This window comes from Odocoileus virginianus, chromosome 1, assembly GCF_023699985.2.
Source record: "Odocoileus virginianus isolate 20LAN1187 ecotype Illinois chromosome 1, Ovbor_1.2, whole genome shotgun sequence".
In the NCBI taxonomy this organism is placed as follows: domain Eukaryota; kingdom Metazoa; phylum Chordata; class Mammalia; order Artiodactyla; family Cervidae; genus Odocoileus; species Odocoileus virginianus.
Window position 1 is genome coordinate 45,923,609 of NC_069674.1, and position 20,579 is coordinate 45,944,187.

At 42.5% G+C, this 20,579-nt stretch overlaps 1 protein-coding gene and 1 long non-coding RNA gene across 4 annotated transcripts in view; one reads left to right on the plus strand and one right to left on the minus strand.

Annotated features, from left to right (window-relative positions):
* The window catches only part of SPMIP4 (sperm microtubule inner protein 4), a 40,969-nt gene extending 24,749 nt beyond the window's left edge, over positions 1–16,220 (minus strand). Inside the window, exons 1-3 of one of the 2 annotated variants that reach the window (XM_020877860.2) lie at positions 16,051–16,220; positions 14,896–15,053; positions 3,900–4,076 (exon numbers count right to left, since the gene is read on the minus strand). In XM_020877860.2, coding sequence (XP_020733519.2) covers positions 3,900–4,076; positions 14,896–15,029 — 311 coding nt within the window. In that variant the 5' untranslated portion in view covers positions 15,030–15,053; positions 16,051–16,220. Of the gene's footprint in view, positions 1–3,899; positions 4,077–6,032; positions 6,113–14,895; positions 15,054–16,050 lie in introns of those variants that run through there. The other variant, XM_070467650.1, reaches the window with a different exon arrangement.
* A 70-nt stretch (positions 16,221–16,290) lies between these two features.
* Positions 16,291–20,579, plus strand: part of LOC110127583 (uncharacterized) — a 124,351-nt gene continuing 120,062 nt past the window's right edge. For both annotated transcript variants that reach the window (XR_011487724.1, XR_002310831.2), the window contains exons 1-2: positions 16,291–16,394; positions 20,286–20,406. This is a non-coding gene — a long non-coding RNA (uncharacterized lncRNA). The remainder of the gene's footprint in view (positions 16,395–20,285; positions 20,407–20,579) is intronic.

Sequence of the window (20,579 nt, forward strand, 5' to 3'; positions counted from 1 at the left end):
GAGAAATGCATTCTGAAAATCAAGATAAACTTTTTATTCTATAGATAGGCAAAAATTATACAGTTTGATAATGTTAGTACAGTTGGCTAAGAATATGGCAAAATGGATACTTTTAGATACTACTATGGGAATATAAAGCATTTGGGGGCTAAAATTAAAAATAATTCATATATTGTGATCCATAACTTCTACTTAGAATTTTCCCTGGAGAGACATTTGTGTATTGAGTTCAAGGAAGCCTGTATAAAGATATTCATACATTTAGTTAATACAAAAGAAGAAAAAGAAAATATAAGAATGGTTAATAATTCAATACATCCATACTGTGAAACACTATGAGAAATTTAAAGAATCAGATAAATCCATATTTACAATCTTTAGATTGCAGTTTTAGGTTCATGGCAAGGTTGAGAGATTTGAAGGTAGAAAGATTATAAAACACCCTTTAACTCACACATGCTTAGCCTCCCCCATTATCAACATCTCTCACAAGAGTGGTACATTTGTTAGGCTTGATGAACTTCCACCGACACATTATTATCACCTGAAGTCCATAGTCCCTGCAGCCTTCATTCTTGGCGCCTGTGATATTTTAATACATACTGTAGTGCTGAACTCAGTATCTTTTGAACACCCATCCTACATCTCATCTACCCAACGTAGACTCCAAAATACTCGCTTTCTCAGTCTTTGGGATTGGTCCTAGAGTGTGAGGGTTATTCATTCCCCACAAGAATGCTCACCAACAGAATCTCACAACTGAGGGTGTTCTCAATTAGCTAGATACTCTGTGGGCATCTGTCAGGCTTTCTCCAGTCACCCAGTGCTTTCTCGGTGGCTTCATAAACTAAATTATTACAGGGGCAGGGACAGAAGTTCTCATGTTTGAACTCAGCAACACGAAACTCCCCTTCATCAAAACTGGTCTGGCTACATTTAAGTTTACCAGCAGAAGTTACCAATCCTAAGTAATTCATAGAGAAAAATCTCCCTGGGTGTACTAGTCACCCACCTGGTGGGTGGTTGACTGCATTAGACCCCTGCATCATGAAAGGTGACTTATCCTCACAGGAACCTCTAACTAAGGATTTCCCTTTCCTCCTCACTGCATTGCTGCCAGTTACATCATCAGTGGAATGTAACTGAATGCCTTATTCACTACATGACATCTTAAACGTATTACTCTTGACTAAAGAACTCAATTTATCACAAAAAGAAATAAGGCACTGGTTGAATTTAAATGATTCACTGGCCTTGTCATATTTACAGATGGCTAGAATGGCCTATTGATGATTCAGCTATGGCTCAGTGTTGTCCTAAAGAGTGTGGCACATGCTCTGAACTGGTGACCAATAAATATTTTCCCCTGTAGCCAGAATGCATGGTCTAAAAGTACAGGGGGAAGTGGGAGTGAGGCTCCTCACTGTTTTTATTACACTTGAGAAAATTTTTACTTCCTCCCCAGCCACCTTGAGCTCTGCTCATTTAGAGGTTAAGGGAGAAACGCTGCCACCAGACGACATAACAATGGTCCCACTGAACTGGAAGCTGAACTGATGATGTAATCTGGGGCTCCGTATGACTCTGGAGAAAACAGGCAAGAAAGAATTATTCCAAATAGGCTGGGGTGATAGACCCTAAATGCGAAGGACAAGAGGATTGCCACTCTACCATGCTGGGGAAAAGGAGCATTTCTAGAACCGGGAGAATCTTTTGGAGACCTCCTAACATTGCTCCCAGTGCCATAAAATTCACAGAATAGCGTAGTAGCTGCACACACTGCTAACAGCTTAGTTTTTTTTGTTGTTGTTTTTTAAGATTTAAGCTTATTAATTCCGCTGTGTTGGGTCTTTGCTGTTGTGCGGGGCTACTCTCTGGTTGTGGTGTGCGGGCTGCTCGCTGCCGTGGCTCTGCTTGTCTCAGAGCACAGACTCGCGGGCACGTGGGCTTCAGCAGTTGGGGCTCCCAGGCTCTAGAGCACAGGCTCAGTTGCTGTGGCCCACGGGCTTATTAGTTCCTCCTTGTCAAATGAGAGCTTCCCTGATCAGGGATCAAACCCGTGGCTCCTGACCCGGCTGGCAGATTCGTTACCACTGAGCCCCCAGGGAAGCCCCAAGGGAAGCTTAGATCTTTCAGGAACAAAACTTGGGGTTCCACCAGGTGAAGGCTTCCCTTGTGGCTCACAGTGAAAGAATCTGGAATACAGGAGACCTGGGTTCGATCCCTGGGTCAGGAAGAGCCCCTGGAAAGGGAATGGCAACCCACTCGGTATTCTGGCCTGGAGAATTCCATGACAGAGGAGCCTGGTGGGCTACAGTCCACGGGATCACAAAGAGTCAGACACGGTTGAGCAACTAACACACACACACACACACACACACACACACACACATCAGGTAATAAATTCCTACGGGCTGAGGGTAAGGTTACTTGAAATATTTTTAAGAGATAAATATGATAATGATAATATTTAATTGATAAAAATGATAACATTTAACACAAAAGGGTGTGACAAGAACCAAATATATTAACCTGCATTTCTGAGTCAGGAGTGATTGACATTCTAATTGGAACAAATATTTCCTTTCCCAAGTATACTATGGCTGCATTCCATAAGACACTAAAACTTCTTTCTCATAAGAAGCTAGTCTTTTGCTTTCTTTTTACCCACTATAATTCTGAATATACTTCTAAATCTTTTAGAATATTGTACATCTTTTTAACATACACATTCTGGGGACCAGAACTATAAACTCCATGAGGAGCTATAGCTTAATCTTAACAATGCTTGCTATATTCAAATGACTGAATAAATGAATAGCTGGAATGAGTGAATGAATGAACAGATGAAAAGAATGTGGACTATGGAGTTAAATAAACCTGGATTCAAATCCCCATTCTGAAACTTCATATTGTCTGACCCAAGGAAAGTTACTGAACCTCTTGGGTCTCTATTGTAAAGCCAGGATAACAATTTCCACTTTACAAAGATATTAAAAATCTATATTATATTAGAAAGTAAGTTCCACGAGAGTGGGGGCTTAAACAAATCTGTTGAATGAATTAATGAACTTGAGGTCTTATCTTCAATGTGTCAATATTTGCATCTTTCCAATTGGACTTTTCATTTGTCTCCTTTTTATTACTTTACTGAAGCTTTCATAAGGCTACCACATGTCCCTATTGGTATTGCTTTCCTCTCTAGCTGTGGCCTATTTATTTATTTTAACTGCTTTAGAATAAAAAACTATTTAGCTAGATTGTTAGTAAACTAGGTAGCCAGGATTGTTAGATAAAGCAGGAGTAAGCAGGCTCTGTGTGGAGAAGCTTCAGTGGATTTTGTTTGGAGTAAATTTCATGCTTAGAGTTAATGTGACTAATTTACTGCTCAGATTTTGTGTGTGTGTGTGTTTTATCTTCAGGTTTAACTGGCCTTTGAATAAATTTGCTGAAAGGGTAACTTTAAGACATAAATGATGATTGAAATATTTTAATACTTGAAAACAATGTCCATTAGATTCTAATGACTATTGATGGTTAAAAAAAAAATTCAAGTCAACAACATTTGTAGAAATTAGGCCATCTATTTGCTCAAGCCAAAAAAATTAATCTCTCTCAGGAATGTTACTTTGTTTTAGATAAAATATGATTAGCAAGGGAATTAGATTAATCAAAATTTCTGATCACATACTTAAACATCTCTAAGGAGAACAAAGATATTAATAACATATTTTTTACTGACTTCACAATTAGAAATTATATAATTAGTGTTCCCATCTGTATCTTTTCATAAATAATAAAAGTTTAGAAGTAGATGTAAGTTAACAAAGGACTCACAATAGAAATACAGAAAATTGAATAATAATGACCTCTATGTGAGGGACTGAAAGTTTATTTACCTTGGCCAGATTTCTCCACCAAATCCATAATGCTGATGTCCTTTGCCCATGACTCTAGGAGGTTCACATTTCGGCCTGTGTTCCTCAGGGAGCGAAATGGGCATCATCCCTCCATATTCCCTTTCAGCGCCCCATGGAAGCCTACATCGTTGGAGTGACTGTCTTAATTTCTGATACCTGCATAAAAAGAGAGATTTTTGAAATATTAATGGCTTCAGAGTGGAATGCTATGGTCTGAATGTTTGTGTCCTTCCCGCACCCAAATTTATGTATTTAAATCCTAATGTCCAATGTGATGATATAAAAAGGTGGGATCTTCTGGAAGTGACTAGGTCAGGAGGAGCCGTCATGAATGGGACTAACGCTCTTGTAAGAGAGATTCCAGAGAGCGTGTTAGCACTTCTACAATGCGGAAGTGAGCTAGAGTGAGAAGGACCTTGTTAGAAATACAAATTCTCAGGCTCCATCCAGATCCAGGAATCAGAATTGGGGGGTGTAGTGAGGTGCTGAGCCCTATAATCTGTTTTTCTTTAATTTATTTTTTAATTGGAGGACAATTGCTTTACCATGCTGCATTGGTTTCTGCCATACAACAGTGTGAATCAGTCACAATTATATATACATATACATCTCCCCTCCCTCCTGAGCTTCCCTCTCCTCTCCCCATTCCACTCCTTTAAGCTGTAATCTGTTTTAAACAAGCCCTCCAGATGATTCCTTTGCATCCTAAGCTTTAGAAGTACTGCCTTATTCAACAAATTACCTTCCATAGAAAATAGTTCTCCATTGTTCCACCCTTTACAACTATACCATTCTGTAGGTTGAAGACATGGAAATTTCCTAACTTGGCTGGTAGGGCTAAGTCTCATCTTAAAAACTGGTAGTTCAGGAGAAGGCAATGGCAACCCACTCCAGTATTCTTGCCCGGAGAATCCCATGGACAGAGGAGCCTGGTGGGCTACAGTCCACGAGGCCTCAAGTGTCAAGACACAACTTAGTTACTAAACCCCCACCTAGACGGGTTAGCTGAGAACTGGAGCCACCTGGAAGTTAAGTGGGGGGTTGGACGGGGGTGCAGAGTTCTGTCTGCGGGAGATAGTAGCCTTGGACTGACGGAGGCAGGGAGCTGCCAGAGACGCTGCTCAAGACGTTGTTCCTGACTGGAGAAAGAGCAAGTTCAGATGTAGGCTTAGAAAAACAGGTAACTTGACCAAAGGCAGCAGATCAAGCCAGCCCAACTGGTTCATGCATGTAGTTTAGTTAAATGAATCTGGATGGGAACAGAAATAGATGAAGGGACCACAGAGTGACTGGAGGAGTGGAGAGGGCCCAGCAGGGTCTGGCTGAGCTCACCCGAAGCCTCGGGAAGGAATCGGGGACCAGGCGGAGAAGGCCCGTAAAGGCAACTGGGAAGTAGTTTGGGGAGGTCTTGGAAGGCAATCTGACTTCTCTTCAGAAGGTGTTTTGAGCTGGTTGGGTTAGCAGCCAAAAGAAATGGGATTGAAAATGGAATTGGGGCCTCCATACCCTTAGTGTCGGCCCAGCAAATATTTCTTAGTTGCCACTGGCCTGAAGAAGCTATGTTGTAAACTCTTTCATTCCTTTGATTGTGTACTTTATACCTTTCTTTCCCCCCCAGCCCCCCGTTTCTTAATAAATGCTTTTGAAAAATGTGAAAAAAAAAACACAACTGGTAGTTCAGAGGACTTTCTTTGCTCTTTCTCAACAAGGGAGTGAAGGGCAAGGACACATATTCACTGTTGTAAAAATGCTTCATAGGAAGTACTCAATGGATGTCTGTGAAATGAATTGCATACCTGAGTGAATGAAAAAGGCCAAAGAGACTGATTTGTTTCCTGGACTGCTTCTTATGACACAATATGAAAACTTTAGGCTAGGGAGAAGCCCTCACAAAACTCTTAATCTGGCTAAAGACCTGCGTCCTAATTAGGAAGGATTTCATGTCTTCCAGTTTCCACTAACGGCAGTCAATTATTTAGACTAACCATCCCACTAAAAATACATTAAAATGCTGGAAAAAGAGCTTTGGGGTTGGTGACCATGTGGAGGAGGCGGTGGGGGGAGAGTTGGGCCCTCAGACTTCATGGAAGTTCAGTGCCCCAATCCACATACCTTGCCCTCTGCACCTCTTCCACCTGACTGTTGTTAAGTTATATCCTCTTATAATAAAGCAGTAATCTGTCACCAAGAAATGAACAGCACAATGTTCTAGAGAACAAAGAACAATGATTCATCACAGTTTCTACAGCACAACAAAGAGGACAGGTCATTGCAGACAGACTCTGGCACACTCACCATGGAATCCCCAGGATACGGCACTGTGCCTTGCAAATATATGTTCAATAAATACTGACTAGGTGGTTTTCCTTGAGAGCAGACAGTGACATGATAATTTTAGAAAGGGGAACCCATTGAACTTTGGGTCAAATTTTCTTGGAGAAGTTGAATTCTATTTTTATTTGACTGTTTTGATTTTCCTTGAGCAAACAACACAAAATGTTGAAAAGAAAAGCATCTTCTTAAAAGCAACTCATTGTTAACAAGACAGAAAGAGACACCAGGGTTCCATAAGAGGGGAAATAGGAATCCGGAAAGGTAAACAAGCACAGAAGCCACTTTTGCCCTTCAGTCAGTTCAGTTCAGTTCAGTTGCTCAGTCGTGTCCTACTCTTTGCGACCCCATGAATCACAGCACGCCAGGCCTCCCTGTCCATCACCAACTCCCGGAGTCTACCCAAACCCATGCCCATTGAGTCAGTGATGCCATCCAGCCATCTCATCCTCTGTTGTCCCCTTCTCCTCCTGCCCCCAATCCCTCCCAGCATCAGGGCCTTTTCCAATGAGTCAACTCTTCGCATGAGGTGGCCAAAGTACTGGAGTTTCAGCTTCAGCATCAGTCCTTCCAATGAACACCCAGGACTGATCTCCTTTAGGATGGACTGGTTGGATCTCCTTGCTGTCCAAGGGACTCTCAAGAGTCTTCTCCAACACCATAGTTCAAAAGCATCAATTTTTCGGCGCTCAGCTTTCTTCACAAGGCAGTGCTAATTCAGGCAGATTTCATTTTTGCTTTAAGGACATTGCAGGGGGAGAAGCACAGAAATCAGCCAGGTGAGGAATCTAAAGGAAGCCATCCCTACTGTAAACTGGGACCCTAAAAGACTGCCCTCTCATGTTAAAGGTGAGTCAGGAAAAACCAGCTCTCTCATTTTCTCCCCAAGTTTGCACTTGCCCATGACTTGAACTTGAATTTAAGTGGTCAGAGATAGATAGCATACCCCCTATTCATATAGATGCAAGACCAACAGGATCCCCTTCTGGAGGAAGGATTCTTGGGTGAATCATTGTCTAGGATGAGTTCTAAAGGATGAGTAGGACTTTTCTGGGTGCAAGAGAGGGAGGACCCTAAGCAGGGGCAGTATCATGGAAGAAGGCCTAGAGAGTTGAAAGGTGATGGAATTGAAAATTCCTGACAGTGTTGGCTCTAGAATCCTTCTTGGGGAAGACTTGCTTGTTTGATCAAGTATTTTGTTAGGCCACTTGGAGAAGTGACAGAGACTCTGCAAGTACAGGTGTTGATAAGGACTCAAGCAACCCAAGATTTATGAAGCTGCTCAGCAGTGGACGGGATTTGGTGTTTCACTCTTGAGAGAGGAAGATGAGGGGAAAGGGAAGTAGAGGGAGAGGAAGGAAAGAGGCCAGCAGGATGCTAAGGGATCACAGTGAGTGAAACGCCATTGGGGGAACTCTGATGGTAGCTGGGATAGAGAACTTTTAAATACAGAAGCTATGGCTTATAAGGGACTTTTAGTTATACATTATATGGTATGATGTGATTCTTCCTTCAGACCCTTACCTGATCAGTGAAATTTACCAGACTCACAAATGCTCTGTGTGGATGAGGTCTTTGGAGGAAACTAAAAAATGACTGTTTCACATCTGGGTCAAATTGTTGTTGAAAAGAAGCAGAATATGTGGAGCCGGGTACCCAAAGTCAGTTACGGTCATCTCCACCCCATCCTGGGAATTTCGGTACATTTTGAGGAAGGCTTCGGGTTACCAGAATGTATGGAATAAAGATTTGAGTGGAACTTAGCTGAATCTTAAGGGCTGAAAAGACAGCTGAATTTTAGGCTATATCAGAAGAGCTGATACAGAATATTGAAATTTGAGGCACAGTAGAGAAGAGCTGCTTGAGAGGGGAAGCAAGCGAGGAAGACAAGGGTGACACCCTGCATGATCTCACGGGCCGTTTGGATGATACCTTCTGAGCAATGGGGACCCAGTTAGAAACACGGGAAGGGAACTCAGAGATAACAGATGTGGACAGTAGAGCTTCTTTCTTCTCTGCACCCACGCACTGGTTTAGTGTCCACCTCCTGCACAAATCTGCTGAAAGAACTAACTCTTGGGACTGTCATACAACAGAATATAGTATCTCAAAGTCACTAATAGGGGTTGGCAAACTATGACCCACAGGCCAAATCCAACCTACTGCTGTTTTTGGAAGTAAAATTTTATTGGAATACAGTCATGACCATTCATTTCTATACTGGCTATTGTCTATGACTGTTTTCCTGCTACAACAGCAGAGCTGAGTAGTTTGACAAGAGACTGAAAGTGAAAAAAGTGAAAGTGTATCTGACTCTTTGCAACCCCATGGACTGTAGCCTGCCAGGCTCCTCTGTCCATGGAATTCTCTAGGCAAGCCAGGGTCTCCTGCATTGTAGGCAGATTCCTTACCATCTTAGCCACCAGAGAAGCCCTTGACAGAGACTATAGAGCCTTAAGTATTCACCATCTGGTCCTTTAAGGAAGAAGTCTGCCACCCCCTGCACCAGCTAGTCAGGGAGAATCTGGTGTCCACTGACTGGGGATACTGGAGAAGGGGTGCAGGTATTCCGTTCTCAGATCGCTGAGGTATGATCTATGACTGTAATCAACAGACACAGTGTGGGGGCATGACAAGTGAAAAATATTTAAATACATTTGATTAATGGCAACCTAAGCTTTAATATCTAAGTTTTTAAAAGTTACATTTAAATTAGATGAGTCAATTTCTCAGCATCTGACCCTCATATATTACACTAGCCTAGGAAGATGAGCCAGTAGAATATGTTAATCAATCATTTGGGTTGGCATTCATCTAAAACCAGTAAGTTGCAGGAAACCATTTAAAACAAAAGGCAAAGCACAAAGAAGTCATATTTCTCTTTCACTGTAGGGCCTCATATCCCTACCCCTTAGCTTTAATATTAACAGAATTTATAGAAGGAACTAATTAAATGAAATATTAAAGTTTCAGTATTAAATAATTTTATAGCTTAAATAATACATGTCGCCTAGGCAAATAACAATCAGTTATTAGTGCTGAAATCTGTAGCCACATAAAATTAATGTTTACTTGTTTAAGAGAAAGATATGTTTCCTGTAGATGAACTAATATCTTTCTTTGGAGTCACTTTACAGGATTTTGATTTGGGGGGCTGAATTTAGCCAATAATGATTGGAAGGCATGATTAAAGGAAAGGCTAGAACAAACATATGCTTATTTTTTGACAGCAAGCTAACAGTTAAAAACAAAACAACAAACAAACCCCCAAACCTCAGGAATCAGAAAGCAATGGGATGAACACAGAAATAAAATGGAACTTGTAATTAAATCTTAAGCAATTCTCAAGACACTTCCTTAACTGATGTTTATCTTCCTAATGGACTAGGAAGGAGATGTCAGCTGAATGGAAAAAGGAGGCAGGCATCTGTGGTTTTGAGTATCTGTACCTGCCACTGTTAAACTTTCGATGGAAAAAACACAAAAGAATGCCATTCACTTATTAATGCTTTTTAAGGAGATCAAGTAATTATACATAATAGTGACTAATATAATTGTCCCAAAACATACCAGTGAAGAAAGTAACTGATGTACAAAGATTAATTTGCCCTTGGTCACTGGGTAAACTAGACCATAATCCTGGTTTTCATGTTGTTTTCAGTGCTTTCTGCTAGCCCAGTGATTCTCAAAACAAGTTGAAAAATTACTAAAAATGCAGATCCCCTAGATCTAACCCAGACCCAGTGAGTCAGAGTGTCTACAGATAAAGCTTGAGTGTGGGCTAAGACACTTTAGTGGTGCCCAACTCCTTGCGACCCTTTGGGCTGGAGCTTGCTGGGCTTCTCTGTCCATGAGACTCTCTGGACAAGACTACTGGAGTGAGTTGCTGGTTGCCATTTCTTCTCCAGGGGATCTTCCTGACTCAGGGATCAAACCCTTGTCTACTGCATCTCCTGCATTGCAGGTGGATTCTTTACCACTGAGCCACAGGGGAAGCCCAAAGACAGAGCTTGGGAATCTGTATTTTCAGAACACTTGTCATGTTATTTTGATGTGCTGAGTTACCAGACTAGTGGTGGGTAACAACTGAGTTAGACTGTGCTGCCTATTCTGGAAAGAAAAAAAAATAGCTGGATGAGAGGAAACAATTTTTCATCTCTGTTTAAATTGCCGAGTTAGTTCAAAATACATTATAATATTTAAAAAGCCATCCCTTTACGTACAGCCACACTTAGAAAATTAAGCTGCTGAGAGCTAATACATTATGACTTGTATTCATCCTTACCATTATGAACAGTAATCCCTAAAAGCCAGCAGATTTTTGTTCTTCATTGTTTTGTTGTGTTTTTGAGATACCTTGAGGTTTGAGTTGGGAGCCATATACCCTGAACCTGGTTTGGAAGAAGTAAGCCCCAGTGTGGATAGGGTAGAGTTACCAATGTTGCCCTGATGACATGTTCTAGAGAAGTTGAGGAATACTACTGAGAGAAAAGAGAACTTCTATTTCTGTAAGCTGCCCAGCCACTATTTAAAAGGGAGTTAAATGGGAGGGGGAGGTTCTGAGAATACATGATCATCCCGGTTTTCCCATTTGGGGACTAGGAAAGGAAAAACTTCACATGGAATAAAGTGAAAAGCAAATTTTATTTATTAGGAACTAGGAACATGGTTGTACCTAGATACTGCTTCAAATAATACCTTAATATATTTATAGGTAATTGAGTACATGCTGTGTTTAATTTTGTAGTCAGTTAAAGAAACTATACACACAAAAATATTAATGACCCGGATAACCATGATGGTGTGATCGCTCACCTAAAGCCAGACATCCTGGAGTATGAAGTCAAGTGGGCCTTAGGAAGTATCACTACGAACAAAGCTAGTGGAGGTGATGGAATTCCAGCTGAGCTATTTCAAATCCTAAAAGATGATGCTGTGAAAGTGCTGCACTCAATATGCCAGCAAATTTGGAAAACAGCCATGGCCACAGGACTGGAAAAGGTCAGTTTTCATTCCAATCCCAAAGAAGGGCATTGCCAAAGAATGTTCAAACCACCTCACTATTGCACGTATTTCACATGCTAGCAAGGTAATGCTCAAAATTCTCCAAGTTAAGCTTCAGCAGTACATGAACTGAGAACTCCCAGATGTTCAAGCTGGATTTAGAAAAGTCAGAAGAACCAGAGATCAAATTGCCAACATCCACTGGATCACAGAAAAATCAAGAGAATTCCAGAAAAACATCTAGCTCTGCTTTATTGACTATGCTAAAGCCTTTGACTGTGTGGATCACAACAAACTGTGGAAAATTCTTAAAAAGATGGGAAAAGAAGACCACCTTATCAGCCTCCTGTGAAACCAGTATGCAGGTCAAGAAGCAACAGTTAGAATCAGACATGGAACAATGGACTGGTTCCAAACTGGGAAAGGAGTACATCAAGGCTGTATATTTTCACCTTGTTATATGCAGAGTACATCATGAGAAATGCCAGGCTGGATGAAGCACAAGCTAGAATCAAGATTGCTGGGAGAAATATCAATAACCTCAGATATGCAGATGACACCACCCTTTTGGCAGAAAGCAAAGAGGAACCAAAGAGCCTCTTGATAAAGGTGAAAGAGGAAAATGAAAAAGCTGGCTTAAAACTCAACCTTCAGAAAACTAAGGTCATGGCATCTGGCCCCATCACTTCATGGCAAACAGATGGGGAAACAATGGAAACAGAGACAGACTTTATTTTCTTGGGCTCCAAAATCACTGCAGATGGTGACTGCAGCCATGAAATTAAAAGACGCTTGCTACTTGGAAGAAAAGCTATGACCAACCTAGACAGCATATTAAAAAGCAGAGACATTACTTTGTCAACAAAGGTCTGTCTAGTCAAAGCTATGGTTTTTCCAGTAGTCACATATGGATGTAAGCATTGGACCATCAGAAAGCTGAACATTGAAGAACTGATGCTTTTGAACTGTGGTGTTGGAGAAGACTTTTGAGAGTCCTGTGGACTGCAAGATCAAACCAGTCAATCCTAAAGGAAATCAACCCTGAATATTCATTGGAGGGACTGATGCTGAAGCTCCAATACTTTGGTCACCTGATGCAAAAAGCCTATGCATAAGAAAAAACCCTGATGCTGGCAAAGACTGAAGGCAGGAGGAGAAGGGGATGACAGAGGATGAGATGGTTGGTTGGCATCACCGACTCAATGGATATGAGTCTGAGCAAGCTCCAGGAGATCGTGAAGGACAGGGAAGCATGATGTGCTGTAGTCCATGGGGTCTCAGAGTCAGACATGAATGAATGACTGAAACACAGCAATGAAAAGCAATATTTTCTCTGACGTTTCTCTTAGATTTCAAGTCTGTTTAAGGGTTTTGGAGCCAATTACTAACCAAACCATAGGACCATTTAGGTAGAGGGTATCAACAATTCAGTTAAATGCCTCTGTGAGTGCTTTTGAGGGCACAGTCAGTTCCATCAGATACGGCAACATTAAATACCCACTCAGATCCTTTTTGGCCAAATATAAAACCTCACACTGCTGCTTTTGATCCAGGGACCACTGCCTATCCCCATATCACACACGATCTGCTAAGGGTTTCCTCTGGCTCCAGGAAAGCCATGTCTGATCTTATGGTCCTTGGAGCTGAGCAGGAATTTAGGGCTCACAGCCACTTTTGGGAATCAGATAACAAAGAAGGTGCACCAAGGAATGAGTCTGTAGATGTGAACTGAACACACTTTCCCACAAATATGAACATATTTCTTTGCATTAAGTGAAAAACAGTAATTTATAAAAAATATGTTGAATGGAATCTTCAAATTAAAAAAATGGAGGAGAAATATTGAGATATTAGCAATGGTTATAGTTTCTGGATAAAGGAAGTACAGACGGTTTCTTCCTGTGCTTTAATTTCATTTTTTCTTCCATTGGAAAAATGGAAAATTTATTTTCTTTTTAGATTTTCATGATTTCTAAGTTATTCATACAGAAATGTCAGGTTTTTTTTTTTCAGTTAAAATTTTTTTCTTTATATCTTTTTTTCTTGTGTGTTAGTTTTTAATTAGGAGAATAGGCTTTCTTTTTATTTTTTCACATAAAGAGTATGTTTACAAATTGGAATAGATCTGTGGAAGTCTGATCAAGACAGTGAAAGTCTTGACACAGAAAGAAAGAAGAGTAAAGTCTGTTGAAAACGAGTGTTCATCTGGCAAAAAGAACTCAGACAGTCAAAAGAATCTTCAAACTCTTGAGGGGCTGCTATCATAAAGATAACGTGTGTGCATGCTCAGTCATTTCTGTCATGTCTAACTCTTTTGACTACTTTCTTAAATGAGAAAGACTTCTTAGATGAGAGATTTGACAACGTGAAATTATAAAACAAACAAGCAAAAGCAAGAAAACAATTACACGGGTTATTTTTCACCCATGATTTTGAGTTTTTTTTTTCTTTCCTAAAAATAATTCAAATAAATATTGATACAATACAGTAAAGCTGGCACTAATATCTCGGAAAAGTACTTGTTTGTACCCTGTTCCTTCATATTAAATGGGGATGATAATAGTACTTATCTCATAGGGCTGTTGTAAGGATTAAAACAATTACCACATTAGTAAAACATTTGTTACAGTGCCAACACATAGTAATCACTCATATATGTTAGATGACATCTTAAACATAATCTGCAATGCATTACAGAAAATTTGGTAGAGCATAAATAAAGTCTGAATAACAGATTCTGAGAGTATTTTTGAGCAGATGGTGTTAGAGAATTATAAGGGCCCACTATGCTACTCTTTGGCCTTCTCTGGTGGCTCAGATGGTAAAGAATCTGCCTGCAGTGCAGGAGACCCGGGTTCAATCCCTGGGTCAGGAAGATGCCCTGGAGAAGGGAATGGCAATCACTCCAGTATTCTTGCCTGGAGAATTCCATGGACAGAGGAGCCTGGCGAGCTACAGTCCATGGGGCTGTAAAGAGTTGGACATGACTGAGCAACTAACACACATACTACTCTTTATAAAGTTCGATTAAAACATTAATTCACAAGGCTTCCCTGGTGGCTCAGTGGTAAAGCATCTGCCTGCCAATTCAGGAGACACATGTTTAATCTCTGGTCCAGGAAGATCCCACATGCTGAGAAGCAACTAAGCCTGTGTGCCACAACTACTAAGCCTGTATTCTACAGAGTCCAAGAGCCACAACTGCTGAACCCTCACGCCCTAGAGCCGGTGCTCTGCAACAAAAGAAGCCCCTGCAATGAGAAGCCTCAGCATCGCAACTAGAGAGTAGCCCCCACTCTCCGCAATCAGAGAAAAGCCCACACATAATGAAGCCCTAGCACGCCAAAAACAAAGACACAAAATTAATTCAAAATGAAGGAACAGATCATTCTAGAGTTCTAGAATGCAGTAGATGAATTTGATGTTTGCCTTTTAAAAATATACACTGCCTTTTTACTTCTTTCCAAGTTACTAACAGATGTGGACACTTCAAAGTTTAGTTCATTGTCATATTATGCCTTCCCAGTGATGTGATACACAGAAGAGGTCCATAACCTTAAATGCTTTTTCTCACAAAACAAAAACACAGTAATATATTAAAACCTTTTATAATTGTTTGCATTCTCCAGTCTTTTTTTACCTGTCCTCTGAGGCAGTTGGGCGAGTAGCTGTTTGTAGTGGAGTGTGCAATTCATTAGAGTAAAAGGTCTCTGACAGTATGTCAGCTCCTTCAAGCTCCCTGCAGCAGCAGGGCTGGCCATGAATTACCTCCATGCTTCTTGGCTAAAAGGGCACAACCTGGAAAAAGAAAAGGAGGGCGCACTTGTTTAAAGAGTCACTGACTTAGTTGCTGTCACACTGACCCTCCCTCAGGGCAGGCAGGAAACTGACTTAGTACTGCTCAGTAGTTCAACCGAAGTCTGCTTAGAAATCATGGGCTCCTATCCTTGGGGTGAGCCCTATCTGTGGACCCTCGGGTGTCCTTTCAGGAGCAGATAGCACTTAAGTTCTATGGAAAGGAATTTCAACTGAAACAAATCCACAAAGTGGAAGAGGTTCTAAAGTAGAGTGTGTGTTAGTATACTGTAATGGTCTTTATCTTTCTGGCTTACTTCACTCTGTATAATGGGCTCCAGTTTCATCCATCTCATTAGAACTGATTCAAATGAATTCTTTTTAATGGCTGAGTAATATTCCATGGTGTATATGTACCACAGCTTCCTCATCCAGAGGGATCGGGTGGAGAGGGAGGTGGGAGGGGGGACTGGGATGGGGAATACATGTAAATCCATGGCTAATTCATTTCAATGTATAACAAAAACTACTGTAATGATGTAAAGTAATTAGCCTCCAACTAATAAAAATAAATGGAAAAAAAATAAATAAAGTAGAGTGTGAATGATAAGTGGAGGACACGTGGACTCATTTAAGGCCTCTACCTGGCGGGCATTGACTGACCTTCGATTCTTGCCTCAATTTTAACCGTAATTATTGAAGAAAACTCCGCTGATTCCCCCTGCCCGGGTTTTTTTTTTTTTTTTTTTTAAAGCAGGGAGACTCAGCATCCAACAGAATTAACACCTGTGCTTCTAGGGTCTTCAGGGATTCTAGTCGAGAGGTTCTTTGCAGAGGTGGAGAATCAGGCGTGCAGCACAAGTGAGACCCCAAAGTGAGAATTCCACCCCTCCTTGGGACTTGAGGGAAGCATAAGATGCGCCTTGGCCAGGACCGGCCTAAGCCTAGCCTCCAGGGACATTAACGCCCTGCCGATCGGCGCCTCGGGGTTCCGACGCACCTTGGGACATCAGCCTGGAAGCCTTAGGCGGCAGAGCCTTCCTTTCCCCTCCCTAGAGCTGGCGGGCCTCTGCGGGGCGTGGAATTCCGCCGTCGTCCGCACCTGCGGCCCGGGGGAGCTTGAGTGCAGGTGCGGGTGAAGGAGAGAGAGGGCCGGCGGGCAGGCCAGGCGTGGGGTTGAGGGTGCCTGTGACGGCGACTGTGACCGTGGCAATAGGTAATGCATGCTTGCCGGGCGGCGGGCTTCGGGGAGGAGAGCAGGGGCTGCGGTGGGCTCTTAGAAGTTTCGGAAGAAGCCAGCCCACGAACTCTTGGAACCCGTAAGAATTGGAAGCCGGAAGGAAGGTGGGGAATGAGGGCTAGACTCCCAGTCCACGCGCGAAAGGAGCTCTTCCGGCTCCCCAGTCCGTCGTCCCCGCCCCTTTATCCGCCCCTCCCTTCGCTCCTGGCCCCGCCCCCTGGCGCCCCGTGGCGCCCCCTGCAGGCCGTATCACATGCTCCTTCGAGGACTGCTTGCTCCCGGCGGCTCCCGGCCCTGGGGCCCGCGCGTTCTCTGCTGGGTTCTGGGGCGGTGGAGGAGTGCGGTGCCAGGGAGACTCTGATGAGGTGGGAGCCTCCAACACATCCGTGTTCCTTACCCTCAATGGGAAACAGTGCGGCCTTATCGAGGGTGGCCTCCGCAGGACTCAGCACGTGCAGCCCCTACATTATGCCAGGCAGAGGCGCTTCCTACCCTAGGTGGGTGCGGACAGGGCAAACAGGCAGTGTGCCTGCGGTGGTCTACCCGATCAGCAGAGACCCCGCTTCCATGACCTTTGTTACCACCCCCCTTCCCCCCCACCCCCCCCCCCCACCAATCCTCCCCGAAGAAACGAATGTGAACCACGATTCTGCACCTACGGGACCACGAGCTTCTGTGATGGCTGAGGACAGGACCCCTGATGTGGGAAGGTTGGTTACTTTTGCGGGGAGAGGCTGGAACTGAGCCTGCAGGAACACGGGGGAAGTTGGGGGCAAGAACGACCACCTTTCAGAAGGGCGGTATAACAGAGCTGTTCTCTGCCTGTTTCCCAACTTTTAAATCAAGCCACTAGTGGGTATTCATTTTGTGCTGTGCCTTCCAGGTGAGTGTTCGCTGACGTGAGGGAAGGAAAGCTGCGTTAGAGTAGACCAGGGGGTAATTTTGTATTCCTGGTCTGTTTCTTTGTCCTTGCAGCTCTCTCAGAGTCCAGTAGTTACCAGCCACTAAACCAGGAAGTGTAGATTTTTCAGGAGGCAGAGTTGTGAATTAGGTGAAGTTTGACTTTCTTTTTGACCCCGTTAACATTTTTTTACCCAAAAAATTTCTCGTAGAAGTTCACCTCAGCCTTTTGGCTGCTTTGTGTGTACAGGATACCCATGACATTATCTTGTCAGCCCAGCCTATTTTATGTGCCAGGCCTCCCAGGATTTTACATACTTCACCTTTGTCTACATTTCCTCATGGCTTGATTCTTCCTGGGAGGTAATAACTGAGTGTCATAAATCAGTGACATCTGATGAAGCTGTGTCACTAGCCACATGTTAGTATGTAATGGGTGTTTGTGATACCAGGAGAGTTGAGGAAACTATAAGTTGATTGACTAGGATATGTGGTGATAGCTTCCTGGTGGGTTTGAAATTTTATTTTGGTCAAATGACTGTTGTTGTTTAGTCGCTCAGTTGTGTTGAACTCTTTGCGACCCCACGGACTGTAGCCTGCCAGGCTCCTCTTTCCAGGGATTGTCCAGGCAAGAATACTGGAGTGGGTTGCCATGCCCTCCTCCAGGGGATATTCCCAACCCAGAGACCTAACTCATTGGCAAGTAGGTTCTTTACCACTAGCGCCACCTGGGAAACCAGAGTATAAAGGTTAGGAAAATTTAATTATTTTTGCCTTTGTTATTTTCAAGTAAAATTTACAGGCAAGAATAAGTTTTTTGCCAGATCTTTTAAAAAACAATTGTTTTCTTTGGAAATGTTTTTACATCTGCAAGATTCTAAAGGATGTCAGGATTGGGTCTATTATTTGACCAACACTCCTTAATCTAGGCTTTTATGATTTAATTCACACCATCTCAGCCATCTGGTGATATGTATGTGACCCCCAGTGACACATATCATAGTTGTTGTTTAGTCACTAAGTCGTGACCGACTCTTTTGCAACTGCATGGACTGTAGCCCACCAGGATCCTCTGTCCATGGAATCTCTTGGGCCAAGAGTAGTGGAGTGGGTTGCCATTTCCTTCTCCAGGGGATCTTCCCGACCCAGAGATGGAACCCAGGTCTCCTGCATTGCAGACGGATTCTTTACCATCTGAGCCATGAGGGAAGCCCCTTTATTGCCCTAGAGTGGGCCAAAGATATTTATTACAATAAGAAAAAAAGCCCTGGATCAAGTTCTGTGTGGATTTTCCCTATAGACTGGAGTGGGTTGCCATTTCCTTCTCCGGGAGATCTTCCTGACCCAGGGATCGAACCTGCATCCCCTGCATCGCAAGCAGGTTCTTTACTGCTGAGCCAGCAGTAGCCTCCTATATAGATGTGTGCAACATGACTGAGCCAACCCCCCTTTGGCCTGCCGTATTGACTTCTCTTTCACTACCTCATTTCCCTTAGTGTATTTTGTTTACCTTTTGTATCACTCATAATTCTTCCAGTAGGGAAGGTGAACTTTGAAATGAAAAAAAAAAATGTATGCACAGAATATTGCATCTGAGTTGACAAAAATTCCAAACTACAAAAACTAGACCTTTAACTGTCAAGAAAAGAATATGCAGGAAATATATAATAATATAAAGCATGGATTATATTCTATAATCTTTTTAAAGGATGTTATAGAGACTTTTAACCCAGTGGCATTTGATAATGAATAAAACTTTAAGAGACTTTGTACTCCTTGGCAGATATGAATATTTTTATTTTGATCTTTTTTCTACTTTTATTAATATAATTGACATACAGCACTGTATAAATTGAGGTTTCTTTGATGGTTCACAGGGTAAGGAATCTGTCTGCAGTGCAGGAGATGTGGGTTCAATCCCTGTATCAGGAAGATCCTTTGGAGAAGGGAATGGCAACCCACTTCAAAATTCTTGCCTGGGAAATCCCATGGACAGAGGAGCCTGGTAGGCTACAGTCCATGGGGTTGCAAAGAATTGGACATGACTGAGCAACTAATACTAACTGTATAAATTGGGAATCCATGGTGGCTCAGTGGTAAAGAATCTGCCCACCAATGCAGGAGACTTGGGTTCAATTATGGGTTGGGAAGAGCCTGTAGAGAAGGAAATGGCAACCTATTCCATTATTTTTGCCTGGGAAATCCTGGCAAAAAGGATTGCCAGGAGAGGAGCCTGGTGGGCTACAGTCCATAGGATCACAAGAGTTGGACATGACTTAATGTCCACTACCACTGTATAAATTTAAGGTGTACAGCATAATGACATGACATATGTTTTATGAAAATGAGGGACTTCCCTGGTGGTCCAGAGGCTAAGACTTCAAGCTTCCAATGCAGGGCACCTGGGTTTGACCCCTGGTTTGGGAACTAGATCTTGCATGTAGCAACTAAGACCGGCACAGCCAGATATTCAATTAGTAATAGATAATAGATAAATACTTTAAAAAAAGAAAATGAATAAAGGAAAGCCTCATTCAAAATGGAGTTGGGAAGACCTAAGGGGGAGCTTTCATACACATACCACTCATCACAGTTTACACACTCCAGCCAGAAGAAGTTTAGTTTACAGCAGGAAGAAGGAAGATTTTCTTCTTGCCTGGAAATAATCCAGCCAATGAGAAACTGTTACAACCCTGAAATCTCCTCCAGTGAACTTTTAAACAAACAGCCCCTTCCACCTTCCACTTATCCATTATTCTTCTATAAAAGAATACTCCTTCTTTTGGTCTCCAAACTATGGGATCACTGGTGGCTCAGACGGTAAAGAGTCTGCCTGCAATGGGTCAGGAAGATCCCTTGGAGAAGGAAATGGCAACCCACTCCAGTATTCTTGCCTGGAAAATTCCATGAACAGAGGAGCCTGGTGGGCTACAGTCCATGGGTCACAGAGTTTAACACGACTGAGCAATTTCACTTTTCACCTTTGGTCTTCACCTATGGTTTGCCGTAGTTTCCGTGGTGCAAAAGTTAATTCATGTGGTATTCTCAAATAAATTGGATTTTGCTGGCTAACCTGTTACCATTTTCTTTTAAAGGTTCACATTACTTGGTGTCAGAAGGGGTATTCGAAGGAGTTGATCCCTAAAGAACTAACGATCCTGGGAATCATGCCTGGTACCCCGTTGATCCCCTTGTGTTCTCTGCTCTTCTGGTCTGGTAAGTCTCCTCTCAGATTTAAGCTCCTTCCTTTTGATTGAGTGCTCTCCAACTTTTTAGGGGGATCTGTTTTTGTTTTCGTGATGCTATTGCCCTCTGTGTGAGCACTCATTTGTTTTCTGAACCTCTGGTTTTGACGTATGGGATCCCAATTCTCTAAATTTTCTCAGGAG